The sequence below is a fragment of the Ictalurus punctatus genome, chromosome 12, assembly GCF_001660625.3.
Source record: "Ictalurus punctatus breed USDA103 chromosome 12, Coco_2.0, whole genome shotgun sequence".
NCBI lineage: Eukaryota > Metazoa > Chordata > Actinopteri > Siluriformes > Ictaluridae > Ictalurus > Ictalurus punctatus.
Window position 1 is genome coordinate 14,533,422 of NC_030427.2, and position 16,058 is coordinate 14,549,479.

A 16,058-nucleotide genomic window follows, 5' to 3' on the forward strand; every position below is an offset into this window, starting at 1 on the left:
CTAACATATATGAAGCAACATTTATTATGATCAGATTATTATTAATATGAAGTCTTACCTCTTCAAAGAAAATACGTGAACTAGAACATGCTTTAAATATATATTTTTAAATATCTTCTTTTTATTTTTGTTTTATTATTTATTTATCTATTTTTACCTGAGTCAGCCATGTTAAGCATGGAAAGTAAACACAGATCACATGACCCTTCACGTGACGTTTTCGTTAACCAGGAAGCAGGGGCGCGAGACAGCAGGGTGAGTAGCGTTCTGCTTGGTCAAAGAAACGATGCTAGTCACGAATAAGTTTCAGTTGGAAATTTTATATAGCTGTTGCGGTGTGTAACGGTTCGCAGTGTTAAATAAAGCAACGGTTTTACAGGCAAACTGAAAACAGAGAGAGAGAGAGAAGGAAGGAAGGAAGGAAGGAAGCAAGCAAGCAAGCAAGCAAGCAAGCAAGCAAGCCAGCCAGCCAGCAAGCCAGCCAGCAGTGTAAGCTAAAGTGCCTAGCTTTAAATGTAAAAGTTAAACCGTTAAAAACAGTCGGATTTCTGTCAGGGATGGAATCGCTTTCAACACTCGTGTGCAATCAATTTAAGGCTTTTTTAAAATTAAATATAAGATGTAAATAATTTCTAAATCACTTACTGTCATCTAACATAAACACATTTTTCTGTAGACTCTGTCATTCTCAGTGCAGCACTAACTTTCTACACAAAGTATACAATAAAATAAAAAATAGTTTTATTTCAGATTCCATTTCTCTTTTCTGAAACTAGTTGTTTTAATTGGAGATGATATTTTGATATTTTCACAACATTTAATGGTCATTTAATATTTTACACTTGAATGCAATTAACACACACACACACACACACACACACACACATGTATATATGTATATATGTATATATTAATAAAATGTACTTAAAGGATTAACTTTTTTTTTTTTTTTATGCATGGACACAATCTGTTTACTTTCATATACGTATAAAATATATTTTTTATATAAATTCATCTGACATCCAAGTTTAAAGCTACTTCTAGTCAGTTTGTAATTATTTTCAAAGATTAAATCCACAGTAGCTTAGAAAGGCATACACAGTATTGTGAAGTAAATGATCACTATATCTATCTATCTATATCTCATATCGTCCACACTTTGTCCACTAACCAGTGCAGTTTTTACATGTACTTTTGCCCCACAGAGTCAAAATGGTGTCTCTGATCTGCACCGTACAAGGTCATCGCGATGATGTGAATTGCTGCGCATTTTCCGCCTCGCTCCTGGCCACCTGCTCGGCCGATAAAACCGTCCGGGTCTACTCCACCCGAGACTTCTCCGAGCTCCCGTTCTCGCCGCTCTCGGGCCACGGTTACGGGGTCCACTGCTGCTGTTTCAGCTCCTGCGGCCAGTACCTGGCGTCCTGCTCCACGGATGCCACCACGGTGGTGTGGGCGATGGGCAGCGGTGAGATCGAGGCCGTGCTCGAGCATCCGGGCAGGAGTCCGGTCAGGGTGTGCGCCTTCTCACCCGACTCCTCGTGTCTGGTTTCGGGCGCTGCAGACGGCACCGTAGCTCTGTGGGACTTCCCATCCAGAACTCTGCGCAGGTCAGTGGTAGTGTTCTCACCCTGTCCGTCCAAACACGGTGCAAAAGTTTGTGCACAACTCCATGGTTGTGGCTTGAAAATTGTTTTTACAATTTTGACACGCAAATAGAAATCCAAGATGAATAAAATGCATCTGGTAAAAAATTCTTACGATTAAAAAGTTTTTTTTTTTTTACTATTAATATCTTACTTATTATCTTACTATTAATATTAATAACATACACTAGTTTCCCATTTCTGTTAGGACTGTGCAATATAATAATCACTATACCGTAATATCAATAGCATGATCAATTATGTCACAATACAATTTTTAAAAAACTTTTTCCTAACATTGATGTTAAAATTTTGTACTGAATCTTTAAAATTGTAAAATTACTGAATAATTTTTTTCTCCTTTTCAGTTTTGTCATTTATTTTTTGTAAACACTGCACAAGCATCATCTTTTCCTAACTTTTTCGTTTTAAAAGAACAACTTGTTACTTTATCATCATGTCAAATTCATAACAAACATAACAAACTGTAACAAAGAGTTAACTGAATCTTTACATTTTTTAAATGTAAATCTTTAGTAGTAATTTTTTTTTCCTTTTTCATTTTAAATAATAATTTTTTGTAGATGTTAAATAAAAGTGTCATATTTTCCTAACTTAAAAAAACACTCCAAACTCATTGGAAACAGCTAATTTATTTTGCTGAATCTTTAAAAATGTAAAATAATAATAATAATAATTTTGTTATTTATTTTTTGTAAACATTTAATAGAAGTATATTTTTTTCTAACCTTTTACCAAAAAATAAGAATGACAAACTCAGATTGAATGCAGCTGATTTGCTAATGTTGCAATTTTGTAATGAACCTTTCAAATAATTTTTTTTAAAAATTATAGATTTTTTCCCCTTTTCAGTTTTAATTAGTAATTTTTGTAGACATTAAAGAAAAGTACAATCATACTTAAAAGTAACATAATTTTGTAAAAAAAAATAACGATTACAGTCTCTTATTGGAAGCTGATTTGAATCTTGAAAATTGTAAAATATTTTCCCCTTTTCAATTTTAATGCATTTTTAGAGATTACAGTACATGAATCCAAACCTGTACTTCACGATACTCGTCCTGTATCATAAATTGTGATGTGACGTAACACACTAAACGTCTGCATTTCACCAGAAGTTGCATTTCTCTGATGGCTTTAATGCTGTGTTCCTGTCTCCTCTCCTGATTTCTGTTTCGTCGTTCAGGACCGGTGCCGTTCCCGACACCACTATGGTAGCGTGTTCCTTTAGCCCCTGTGGTCAGCTGTTTGCTACAGGTTCTACGTATGGAGACCTCCGTATCTGGGACCTGGGCATGAACCAGCTCCACGCCGAGAAGTACGCCCACGACCTCGGGGTCACCTGCTGCCAGTTTGCACCGCACATAATGACTGGTATGAGGGACGCTTAAAGCAGTATTGAATATATTAGATATAATATTTATATGTGATTATAGTGGACACGAATTTCCACAACTTTATTTAATTAAAACTCACTGATAATGGAAGTCGGGTTATTAAATTGCAGCAATATACGTTAGCTTTGTCCTCCTTACGTTTTTATACTGCAGATTTATAATTTAGGACATTTTTATCATACGTCAGTAACGTGTGTGTGTAACATAACGTAAGTTTCATAAGCAGCAATTACAAACCTTGCAAACCAGCAGAGGTACATACTTCTACAGTAGTGCAGCGAGTACAGACGGTGAAAAACCACATATTCTCTTAATTTAAATTTGGCTTGTTTGAGTAATGTTGCAAAATAGCATCACGCAGGATCCAACGTAACAGTGAGAACCATATTCCTAATGTTCCTTTGTAAAATAAATGAATAAAGTAAAAGAGGGGCTTGTGGGTTCCTCTCACACCCTTTACTTTAGGAACCCTGTTTTAGTAGAAGAATTATGAGAAAAAGAAAGAAAAAGAGCTGTACTGGTTAATGAGTAGCATGAGATCTGCGAGAGGAACAAGGTGAGGTCTGACCAAATGTCTAAGTTTAGTGTTAGAGTTCCCGCGTGGCCGTAAGTGTATTTATGTTTCACTACAGAGTATTAAACTCAATAAAGATGAATCCAGGTTCAGTATTTTTTCCTCCTGTTTATTGATCTGTCTCTATGTCTCAGATAAGGCAGGCGGTCTGGTCCAGTTCCGTTTGGCCTCCTGTGGTCAGGACAGCTTGCTGAAGATCTGGCTGGTTTCTCAGAACTTCTCTATAGGTAAAGGGTCACTTGCTCCCTGCACCCTAGAATGACGCAAGAATGAAGCTCCCTCGATTTCGCCACTTCCTCTTTTAGTGGACTTCTCCGTTTTTTTTTACTTAAACAGCTTGACGAGGTCTGAGGAACATTCCAGCTAAGCGGAAATGCATGTCCGAGTCACACGTATTGACCAAAACAAACCCGTCCTAACCCATTTCGTTGTTGTTTGTATCACAGCTGCTCGGTTACTGCTGAAGGTTGCTTCTTAGTGTCAGTAGAAAATGGATGTTTCACGTAAAACAGGAAGTGGAATAGAATGAGACGATTTTCATGTAAATACATTTTAATTCAGCTAACGAGAGACACGTTTGAATGTAAATTGAACTCTGTAACTAATGGCAGAACGTAAATGGCCGACCTGTTGAGTGAAGGCTGATTTCTGAACACCTGTATCTTATCTGCATTCGCTGGAAAAGCATGAAGGGATAAGGTCGTACTCTTTCACTTGTACGTCTGTTTCGTTTGCTTGCTATCAGCACTCGAAGTGCACAAAGCTTTCAGAAATGTGTTCTGAGCCGCAAAGAACAAAGTAAAGAGACAAAAAATAACACTAAGTGCTACCACTTACGAGCTACATCTGTGTATTTGAACTTAAAAGTATTCAATTGTGATAGTGAAACCAAGTGTGAGTAATTACTGTTCAAAGTGCGTCCCTGTTTATCGGTCCAGAAAGTCTTTATAACTGTCCAGTTTGGGTGAGTCTGTGCTCATGACTGTGCTCATGACTGTGCTCATGACTGTGCTCATGACTCTGCTCATGACTCTGCTCATGACTCTGCTCATGACTCTGATCATGACTCGCTCAAGGAGTTTTTCCTTGCCACCGTCGCCACTCAGTGGCTTGCTCAGTTGGGATAAATTTGCACCTTTAATATCTATATACCGTGTTGATATTTCTGTAAAGCTGCTTTAAGACAATGTCTATTGTAAAAAGTGCTATACAGATAAAATTGAATTGAATTGAATCATGATAGCCTCAGCTTCCTGTTCTTGGCTGACAGAAATGGAACCCAGTGTGGTCCTCTGCTGTTGTACTTAATCCACCTCAAGGTTTGAAGTGTCGTGCGTTCTGAGATGCTTTTCTGCTCACCACGGATGCAAAGAGTGATTCTGAGTTACTATATCCTTCCTGGCAGCTCCAACCAATCTGGCCATTTTCCTCTGAGCCACTCAAACCCCTCCCATCTGGCACCAGCAACAATGCTACAGTTAAAGTCACAGAGATCACAGTGATGTGAAGATTAACTGAAGCTCTTGACATGTATCTGCATGATTATATGCATTGTGCTGCTGCCACACCATTTGGATGATTAGATAAGTGCATGTATGTGCAGGGTGTACAGGTGTTTGTCACTGTTTAAAATTTTATTTGTAAAATTGTAACAATGTTTGGCTAAGAGAACTGAACAAATAGTGATTTTTTTTTTTTTGTCTTATCCATTAAATGTGAGCGCACGTGAGCGGACTATAATTACTGTTTAGCAACTGGTCATCACAGAAATGCAGAGATTGTATAATATAACTAAATATAATTTTATTTTTTATTAAAAAACTAAATAAAAGCGGAGGTGCCTGATTGATGTAAATAACTTCCAGATTGCAGGCACTTTAATCATTGAGGCTAGGTTCTCATGAATGCATATAGAGTATGTGTATGTGTGTGTTACAGGTTGTAAAATGCAGCTGGTACACACACTGTCAGGTCAGTCGTCTGTGGTCCTGTGCTGTGCCTACTCTGCAGACGGACAGCTTTTAGTGTCTGGGTGAGCACACGGATGTTATTCTCCTGGCCAGCTCTTCACTTCCTGTTTAGTCTTGTTTGGTGTTGATGTGTGCAGCTTGTCTGCGCCGCTACGTCCTGTCAGTAGATGGCGCTCTGTACTCATGCTGACTCTTCTGACTCTGCCGAAGGAACACTTATACAGGAGGTTCATTGAAGTGTTTGTTCGTTCCCTTCTTCCTCACTCACAGGTCTATGGATAAGACAGTCACAGTTTATGAAGCTGTGAGTGAATCGTTTATAAACCGCCAATGAATCTTTATTCATTACGAAATATTCTCTTCAATAAAACATATATTTTGTTGCTGAAATTCTATTTATTGTCTCTTATTGCAGAATGATGGAGTCTTACTCTATACGCTGAACCAGCATGAGAGGTAATATATCTCTCTCCCTCTCTCTCTGTGCCTCCCTCTGTCTCTCCATCTGTGTCTCTCTGTCCGCTGTTTCTTTTTCTGTCTGTATCTTTGTCTTTCTCTGTTTCTTTCTATTTTTCTGTCCCTGCTCAGTCTATCTATTTTTCTGTCTGTCTCTCTTCTTTCTTTCTTTTTCTTTGTCGCTCATTCCATCTCTGTCTTTATCTATCTTTGCCTGACTGTGTGTCTGCCTCTCTCTGTCTTGCTCTTTCTTTTTCTCTTTTGCACTCTCCATCAGTCTTTATCTGCCTGTTTGTCTCCCCTCCTCTCTCTCTCTCAAGTCAAAGTCAAAAGGTTGCTTTATTGGCATGACAAATATTAAGATTTTTATTGCTAAAGCTTGGGCCTGTTTGTCTCCTCTCTTTCTCTCTCTCCCTGTCTCTCTCTTTCTCCCACAGTCTCTCTCTCTCTCTCTCTCTCTCTCTCTCTCTCTCTCTCTCTCTCTCTCTCTCTCTCTAGTTCTACAGTGCTTTATTGGCATGAATATTAGAAATTACATTGTTACCACAGTAAATAGTGCAGGTAGATTAAATTAAAAGCTACACAAATAATACACTTAGATCTGCATTTAAACATTACAAATATAATAAACAAAAAAACAGAAGTAAACTACAACAATAAAACATTCGGACTTAAAGTATCTGAACATATAGTGCTTATTCACGGTCTCGCACGGTTCCTCAGGCTCACATTCAGACACGTACTTTGCAGCGAAGGCTGCAGTGTGTCCTTCTCCTAGGATGATTTTTAGTTTCTCATCTTCTGTTAGTTGACAGAGATTTGGTATTTTGTGAGTGATTCTGTTTGTGAAAGTCTCTCTTACGTGTTGATATTTATCACAGTGAAGGAGGAAGACCAGCTCGTGTCTCGACCTCACCGCTCGAGCAGTGAGCACATTCAGCCAGTACTTGGTCAGGATCTGTCTCTGCTTTATGTCTCTGAAGGTGAAGAGATACTCTGACGGTCCATAATCTCTGTTTAGGGCCCGATAGCAGTGTAATCTGGAATGGTTTGAGTATGATTGTACCAGTGCACCAGGTACGCTCTTCTCATCTGTTCAGTAATTTGGTTGTCTGTGATTAGACTTTGGTGAGCAGTGCTGGTCTGAAACTGTTGTGTGTTAGGGGTTAGTGTGTTAGTGAGTCTCAGGACCAGCTGACGGGGGACTGGTTTTAGGGCTGAACTCTTGGGTTTGCACTGCTTCATATTGCAGTGTGCTTTCATTACTTGATTTAAGATCTTTCCAAAATTTTAGAGTTCTTCATGTACGGGTATAATCAGTGGGAATCAGACTAATTCGGCCCTGCGGGAACTGGTTGGTTGTGTTCCTTGAACTTTCAGGATATTTCTACAGAGTTCTCCATTGCAGGGACTCTGTGGGATGCTTGTCCCATCTAGTGTAGTCGTGTGTACTGAGTGGACCCCAAACCTCACGTCAATACGCCGCAAAAATTTTTCACCGAATTCAAATTTTTCTTGATTGCATGAAGAGCTCTTTGTTTGTTTTCACTTAGTGCATTCTCTCTCTCTCTCTCTCTCTCTCTCTCTCTGTTTTGTGCTTTCTTTTTCTCTTTTGCTCTCTCCACCAGTCTGTCTGTCAGTTTGTCCTCTCTCTCTGTGTGTGTCTCTCTCTCTCTCTCTCTTTTACTCTCTCCATCGGTCTTTATTTGTTTGTCCTTTCTCTTTCTGTTTCTCTCTTTCTTCCTCAGTCTCTTTCTCTCTCTATGTCTTGCTCTTTTTTCTTTTACTCTCTCCATCTCTTGTCTTTCTCGGTCTGTTTGTCCACTCTCTCTTTTTCTCCCTCAGACTCTCTCTCTCTCTCTCTCTCTCTCTCTCTCTCTCTCTCTGATCCCCTGTAATGACTCTGTAAGTCTCTGTGCTGTAGGTATGTGACGGCGTGTGCGTTCTCCCCGACTGTCCCCCTCATAGCCACCGGCTCCATGGACAAAACGGTGAACGTGTGGAGGGTGGAGGACGGCGGCAGCTCTCAGGGTGGGGCTCTCAGCTCTCAGCTCTCACTTTATTTACTCATTCTCATTTTTGGAGTTTATTGATAAAGGAACAGGACACATAAGAAAGAACTACATATTTATCTGAAAAAAAAATTAGTCTCATTACACCTTGTATGTATCCCATAATGCCTTGTGTGTGATGTGTGCATCCAGTAAAATAGAAACAACGTATGTTCATATGTTTATTTTATATTTTATTGAGAGAATTCTGTGCAAATGTGGATACATGTAGTGTATTGAATTCTTGTTAATTTTTTTCACCAGGTGCTGGACCTGATGGCAAATCTCTTCCAGGTGTGTGGGTATGCCGTATATAACATCATGGCTTAATCTCTCTCTAATATCTTGTCTCATATCATGAGATTTTTGTTTCTCTCACTCACTGAGGCTGTCTCTTCTCTACTTCCTGTGTGTCTTTTTTCCGCTTTTTGTTTTAGACGAAGTCCCTTGTGGCTCACACGAAGCAGGTAAGAGACTTGTCCAGGCCGTATTTAATAACTAACACACCACACGCTGTGTAGTGATTGAGTTCTGGTCACCTGAAGGTCAGAGGCAGCGTTTGGGTCGTGTGTTTGCTGGTTGGACGCAGTAATTATCCTCACAGACCTGAGAGTGACGCAGACTGTGTGACAGAGAAATCTGTTCTCGTATCTCTTCTGTGTTTTAATCAATAATGTCTGAAGTGTTGAACTTAGGACTGCACACTAACAGCTGAGAAATAGAAAGCCCTCACGGAAACAATCAGAGAGTGCAAAATCCCACCTTCCGACCTTTAACCCTGTATCAACCAGTATATATTGGAAAAATTATTTGAAATAAACCTTGTAGTTGGAAAATTTGCACCTATCCTTTTATAAAACTAGTCACGATTAAGTGGTGTACGCAGTGTGCTACGTAGACCACCCCAGACTGTCCCATGGGTTTTTATTGAAGTGCGAAGAACCACCAAAATGCCAATATTGTAACACTCCCTTCACCATTAAACACATTTTTTGGTCTGCCCTATTTCTAATATCATGAGACAACTCCCTTTTATCAGGTCAAACTTTGACTAGTTTTGTAAGATGCACCCAGGAAAACTTTTCTTATTTTTATCACAAGCAAACGTAAAGAATCTTTTATAGAGTCGTGCTGTACGGAAGTGACTTTATTACTGAATTTTATTTTATTTATGACTGATAAATACCAGCATGTTTAGCATCAAGGCTTGTGGGTCTCAAATAATCAGTCAATTTAAAAATTCATTAAATAAAACAAAACATTAAAAACATAAAAAAAAGAGAAAAATTCAATGAAGACCAAAAAAATTAAATAATAAATACAATAAATACAAAGACAACAAAGCCTTAATATAAGAAATAATAATAATAATAATAATAATAATAATAATAAATAGTATAATAAATATAATAAGACAAAATAAAAAAATTAAAAGGACCAAAACAAAAAGATTAAAAAAATAAAATGACAAAAAAAGGCATATAACATCCAAAAAGAAAAGGCAATAAATAAATAAAGAAATAAAGAACTAAAATTAAAACAGATGAATGCACCGTCACACTATGAATCAGCTTTGCTTAGGGAACTTTATTTAAATGTATATTTAGCAATTTTTAAACTAGTTGAAGTTAGCTAAAGCCAGCCCTGCCATTCAGTGTTCCCTCCAAAGCCATGCCCCCAAACCCATGGTGTATTGAGTGACAGGAGAGTAGACACGCCTCCTTATTTACAGAGTGGATATTTTACTGACGCGTCGTTAGAGAGACTTCATGTGACCTTTCGCATTAACACCGTTTCACAAGATGGGTATTAAATCACCGCGACAGTGACGTTGTTTATCTGACGCAGTCATAACCGATTCCTCTTCACTGTGTCTCTGAAGCAGTAAATCACACAGATTACACTCCCTGTAGGGTCAGATCCATCACTTCCTGTTGCTGTGTATGGCAGGCAGGAAGTGGCCGGGTCATTCCAGGCTGACGGTGAGCGATTGGTCAGAGGACGATGTGTCGGCATGGTTACGGGAGGAGGGGCTGGAGAGCCTCGTCGACACGTTTAAGGCCAATAACATCGATGGAGCAGAACTGCTCTCGCTGAGCAAGGAGAGCCTCAGCTCGGAGCTTCGTATAGGTAACAGCACACACTCCACACACATTCCACAGCATTCATACTATAGAGAAAAACACTTCTCTAGAACCCCTTAGACCCAGAGACATAAAGGAAAAATAATACATAGGTTAATGGTGTGAACTTTTATCCCTTTCTAGCCAAGGCTGTGTCTCAAATGGTGCACTACACACTATAAAGTCTACACTGTGTACGTGAGGATTTAGTATTTGAACTATGGAACATAGTAAGCTCTCAAATCTAACTTACATTTTTACATTTCGCTCTCCAGTATAGTGGTACTCGCAAAAAAAAGAAAAAAAAAAGAAGGTAAATAAATAAACCACAGCGCCCCTGCTGGCTCCGCCCATCCCTCTATGTACAGAAGGGTGCGGCTGCTGAAATTGAAAGTGTCCAGACTTCATTAACAGTATTATTAGTGCTCTCTGTCTCTTTAAATTCCCCATTGTGAACACACACCCTACTCCTTTACACGTACTGTACATGTAAGACGCAGTACTGTGAGCGCCGAGTGTATGTTTTTTCTTTCTTTGTGTGATGTGTTGTGATTGGTCAGAGTCACTGGGTTTGCGCGGTAAAATTCTGCGAAAGATCGAGGAGCTGAAGATGGCACCGGTATCCGACGGCATTCCTGACGAGTTCCTCTGCCCCATCACACACGAGGTCATGAAGGACCCGGTGATTGCTGCAGGTCAGAGCCTAGTATATATACACACACACACACACATATATATATATATTTACAATTCAGTTTAGAATGTTAGTCATTTTAGTTTCGTGTCTAACGAAAACAGGGATTTATAAATAAAAACAATACAAATTTACTAATTACACATGGTTTGGGGGGGGGATCTATAATAATTTACGTATGCCTTCTATTTTTGAATATGTTTATGGATGCAGTATTTTATATTACTACATTTTTAAAGTTGTTTCATTTTTCCTTTGTTCTTGTCCCGATGCAGTTTAACTGAAAAATGATTTTACGGCTTGTTTTTAAAGTAAAGTTTTTCATTTCGTTTCAAAAATGACATTTTAAGATTTTACAAAAAGTCCAGCAGTAAACAAGAAAAGTACCTTTTGAACACAAAAATAAAGATATGCCTGGCTAAATGTCTTCTAATGAAAATGGCAAATTAAATTCAAAATATTTATTTTTGTGGATGGACTTGAAGCAAAAAGGTGATTTTAGTGGCTGTGTAATTTCTTTATTGTATAGTGTGTGAGTGTGTGTGTGTGTGTGTGTGTAAATAAATATAAAAGCACTATTTCTAAACATACACACACTTTGTGATGACGTGTGTATTTTCATAAATATGGCTTCTATTGTTTACAAGTGTGAACTGTGTGTGTGTGTGCGTGCGTGCGTGCGTGCGCAGACGGCTATTCCTACGAGCGGGATGCCATCGAGAGCTGGATCAATACGAAGAGCCGCTCCAGCCCCATGACCAACCTGCCGCTGCAGACCACACTGCTCACCCCCAACCGCACGCTCAAAATGGCCATCTGCCGCTGGTCCAGCAGCCAGTGATCACCACACACTCTCTCAAATGCAACAGAACATGACTGAAACCCGGTCCGAGGGGGACGTCCTGCGTCCCCCCACAACGCTCGAGACGGGTAATTCACGCTGTAACAGCTTTGAATCAGGTATGCTGGGAGCTTAGGACAAAAACGCTGGCTAGCCGGGATCGCTGAAAACCCCGCTCGACTGCACAGCTCGAAGGTTAGCACACCAATCAGTCCTCGTCCAGACACCTGCTTAAAATGTGAAACCACACACGGGTAAGAGATTAATGATGTGCATTAGATTTATGTGTTGGAGTCTGTAGGAACCTCACAGTAAACATTTATAAATCGGTTATCAATCAGTTGATCGATCTGGACACAATTCGGACCTTTTCTAGTAAAACCACTTCCTGATTTTAAAACTTATTTTCATCCATCGTATAAAAACAAAAGTTTCATTTAAACCTAAATGATCCTTGCTGTACGAAAATTTAAATTATGCATTCATTTAATAATTATATCCAAGCAAACTGTGTCTGAATAGAGATATTACACTTGATGTAATTAGTATATTATCTCAAACAGAGCTCTCCTGCGAAAACAGCAAACTCCTTATGCACTATGTTTCTATATTTATGTTACACCCAATGTAGTGAGCATAAGATCGTGAATAGGTTACGACCTCACTGTGATTTAATCCTTGGAATGTTTTGGAAGTGTTAAGTATCATATGTGATAGGAAGTCGTTATTGTATGAGTATAAATTCACACACGTTAATATTCAGATGCGTTACAGTGAAATCTGAATCAGCTGTGTAAAATATATCATTGTTTAATTTAGACACATTTTTGGTTCATTTTTGGCAAAATAACACGATGATTAATCAGTTAATCAAGTCTTAAAGTTCACTTTTTTTTTTATATATCTAGCTTTGCACAAATAATTTACTTAACATTTCCTGCTCTTTATACATGTACGCATGCATGATTTCATACAACAATGTTTAGCTGAAATCTTTTTTTCTTTAAAAAAAATACAATTAACATTTGCAACATATTTCATTACTAGCTGTAAGATTTTACACTCTGATGTAGCTGTTGTGATTGGCTACCAATGCCATGGCATTATAACACACTGCACTAAAAACACTGGTTGGTTGCGCGAAAATTGATGTTAAATATTGATAGTAAAATAACTTTTGACTGCCTTAACTGCTACAATGTTATCATTGTGCATTGCTGAATGCTGGGGCAAAGCAACCAATCACAACTCTTGAATCCATAATACTGGACTGGGTTAGAGCTTAAAGCATATACAACCCTGGATTATGAACGTGACTTTGCAATTTCATAGAGATGGGTTAATGAAGGGTTAAGACACTGCAGTCCTAATAAAGTTAAACTCACCTACATGGTTTAGGTTTTATTTTTTGTCTCTCAGGACATTTCTTCAAACCAGAATGTTAAATGATGTGTAATTATTATATCCTCCTATATAAATGCATGCACTCGTATCCCAAGATCACAAACGTTAACCAGTGCTTGAAGTGGGCCTTTATTGTCGCGTTATGCAGCAAAGTTGAAATACAATCAATAACATATTGTATACAATATTGTATATAGAACCAAATGCAAATAATACACATATAAAATCTCTAAAATGTCTTAAACTTTATTTGTCTCGCTAAAACCTGAAACGGTTTGCTTTCTTTATAAACCACTGCTCATGGACAGCTGAGTGTAAAATGTTGCGTCTCCTCGCAGGATGTGGGTGGGGAAAAAAAAAAGAGAGAATCATTTAGTCTGAAATTGTTTCCTGGTTGATATAAGGTGCGGTATAAATGGTGCAAGAAATAGGAAGCCATTTTGTTTGGATTGTTTCATGATTAATATCTAAATATACATACTTAACTGTTTTTTCTTTACTTCTGATGATGAAGGAACATCTTCGAAACCTCCCGGTAAATACCGTCTTGCTGTAATGCCAATGTCTTTGTCAAGGTGTGCAAACTTTTGCGCTCAGCTGTACCTGAACCTGAAGTCTTCACAAAGCATTATTTCTCAAAAGATTCTGAATTATAATATATATATATATATAGCTGTGCAAAAATAACAATATAAAATATATTTTAAACAATAAACTAAGCTGTAGAAGCCATAAATAAATTAATTCATTGATGTATTAGCAAGTAAAGAGGATTATAAGGAAATGCACTGTACAACACACACACGCACACACACACACACGCACACACACACACACACACCCCCCAGTCAGGAATAACAGTGTGCTAGGCATCAGTACTGGAATAACGACTCATTTGAGATATCACAGCTGCTAAAACTTATCCTTTACTTACCGTGTTTAGCGTGATGGTCTTTCAGCCGTTCCTGATCGGGGCTTTAAAGTGTTAACTGTCCTTATAGAAGAGCTCTATAGTAAACCCTTTGCTTAAATGTAGAATAATTATTACAGTACACAACATTCGTCTTGTTAAGTCTTGTTCTATTGGTAGGTAGTCCTGAATAAAACCGTATTTCTACGCCGTGGAGGCTAAAAGCGAAGCCTGAATGATTAGTTACTAAGTGGTGTACAGGGTTGTCCTGGAGTTTGTGCTTTGTGTGGCGGTCTCCACGGTGACAGCCGCTACACGTTGGACTCGATGAAGGAGCGTTTGGGTTTGATGGAGCTGATGAGGATGGGGTTGTCCCGCGCCAGGTTGGCCTGCTTATGCTGCTTCGCCGAGTGCAGGTCTGCTGCGTGGGTGCCATTATGAAAGGCCTCCTGGTAGGCGACGTTTCCTGTTATAGGGTACTGGAGGTCACAGGTCAGTCCTTGCACCATTTCCTCTGTGCCATGACCCTGCCAGCTGTGACCGTGCAGTGGTGGTGGTGGTTGCTGGTGGAAGCGTGCCGTCTTGTCCGTGATCCCCATAAAAGGGCGTGGTTTGTGCTCATGTTGCCTCGCGGTCGTGTCTGAGACGGCAGCGGTGTTTTCGTTGGCGACAGAGCTGCGGTTGCGGTCTGAGTGCATCCCGGAGAAAGCCAGGCCGCTCGAGGAGCTAGACACTCGCATGCTGCTGCTACGGCTGAACTCGGACCTGCACTCTGGAACACCCTCTGGTGGCAGGGGCATGGTGTCCAGGTGGCCTAGATGACCCGTGCCTCCTTGCGTGTCTCTGAGCGGCTCCCTGGTGTGTAGGCAGGCCCTGTGGTGGCCGTGGTTCTCTCGGCTCTTCACGCTCTGAGCCTGTCTGGACGGGAGACGTCTGTGAGCTGAAGGAGAGAATGACTGGGTGCCCGACAGTGCCAGGCCCAGAGAGTCGGGCAGAGTTCGGCTCTGCTGCCAGTTCTCCTTCCTCTTCTCCTCTTTACTTGTCTTTTCCTCATCTCCCTCCTCCACCTGCACCAGCTTTATCCCAAGGTTCTCTGAGCCTTTGTGAGATGCTCGAACCGACACGGCTTCCTCTTCGTCATCATCCTCGTCGTCGTCATCCTCCACCTCCTCCTCTTCCTCATGCTGTGAGGGATGAGCGTGCGATGACGCGTGTTTCCCACCGGGGCGCTGATGGCACTCTTCCTCCACACGGGCCAGCAAGCGTCTGATCTCTCTGTTACTGGGACTCAGACGCGCCGCCTCGTAGAGATCAGACAGCGCTGCCGCAAACTGCCTGAAAGACACAGTCGGAAATGAGAACGGTTATTATTTATCATCACACACCTTCGGCTGCTTTCACCAATCCGGCTTCAGAAAACACTCTGATCCGCAGTGTTGGAGTGTTTGTGTGGAGATTGAGTTTTTTTTTCACCGCGTACTCACTCTGAGGATCGAAAACAGGACACGACATTCCAGTTGCTAAATAATGCATAGAATTATCCAGAAATATAAATCATCCTCTACTGTTTTGGTTTCAGTTTGCTGATGTTTACAGGAGAAGTCATAATTAGAGATGCAAAAGCCAAATTCAGATTATTATTATTATTTTCTTTTTTTAAAAAGCACTCTAATCATTACTGTTTCAGCCAATCAGGAGTGAAGAAATGATTGGGTGCTCCACGGTGATCTGAATTTGATAAAAACAAACTTAAAATGTATTTTGAACATTAATTTTATACGTCTACATAATATAAAAATGGCCTTGATAACATTCAGGTAGACAAATGAAGTTTGTCCTTGTGAAACCAGCTTTACTCTGAATACTGTAGTAATCTACTTGGCATTTAGAGCTTGTGCTCACTTCTACAGTTACGTTATTAATGTAAATAAATGTTATGGGGTCTGAGCAGAGATTTGCTGTGATGTGATG

At 39.7% G+C, this 16,058-nt stretch overlaps 2 protein-coding genes across 5 annotated transcripts in view; one reads left to right on the forward strand and one right to left on the reverse strand.

Annotated features, from left to right (window-relative positions):
* Window positions 1–263: 263 nt before the first annotated feature.
* Window positions 264–13,161, forward strand: wdsub1 (WD repeat, sterile alpha motif and U-box domain containing 1). Its single transcript, XM_017481483.3, has 13 exons — window positions 264–489; window positions 1,206–1,610; window positions 2,854–3,041; window positions 3,773–3,865; window positions 5,577–5,670; window positions 5,879–5,912; window positions 6,024–6,064; window positions 7,989–8,095; window positions 8,380–8,409; window positions 8,553–8,582; window positions 10,066–10,245; window positions 10,799–10,933; window positions 11,622–13,161. Exons 2-13 carry the CDS (start codon window positions 1,213–1,215, stop codon window positions 11,771–11,773), a joined length of 1,482 nt encoding a protein of 493 aa, XP_017336972.1. The 5' UTR covers window positions 264–489; window positions 1,206–1,212; the 3' UTR covers window positions 11,774–13,161.
* The window catches only part of tanc1a (tetratricopeptide repeat, ankyrin repeat and coiled-coil containing 1a), a 70,873-nt gene continuing 67,664 nt past the window's right edge, over window positions 12,850–16,058 (reverse strand). For 2 of the 4 annotated variants that reach the window (XM_053684119.1, XM_017481478.3), the window contains one exon: window positions 12,850–15,422. In XM_053684119.1, coding sequence (XP_053540094.1) covers window positions 14,399–15,422 — 1,024 coding nt within the window. In that variant the 3' untranslated portion in view covers window positions 12,850–14,398. The remainder of the gene's footprint in view (window positions 15,423–16,058) is intronic. The other 2 variants (XR_008397265.1, XM_053684120.1) reach the window with 2 other exon arrangements.

Coding starts and splice junctions, on each gene's coding strand:
- wdsub1 (XM_017481483.3), top strand. CDS start 1,213: ATGGTGTCTCTGATCTGCACCGTACAAGGTCATCGCGATGATGTGAAT. Junction 5,913..6,023: donor CAGTCACAGTTTATGAAGCT/GTGAGTGAATCG, acceptor CTCTTATTGCAG/AATGATGGAGTCTTACTCTA. Junction 8,583..10,065: donor TTGTGGCTCACACGAAGCAG/GTAAGAGACTTG, acceptor TGTGTATGGCAG/GCAGGAAGTGGCCGGGTCAT.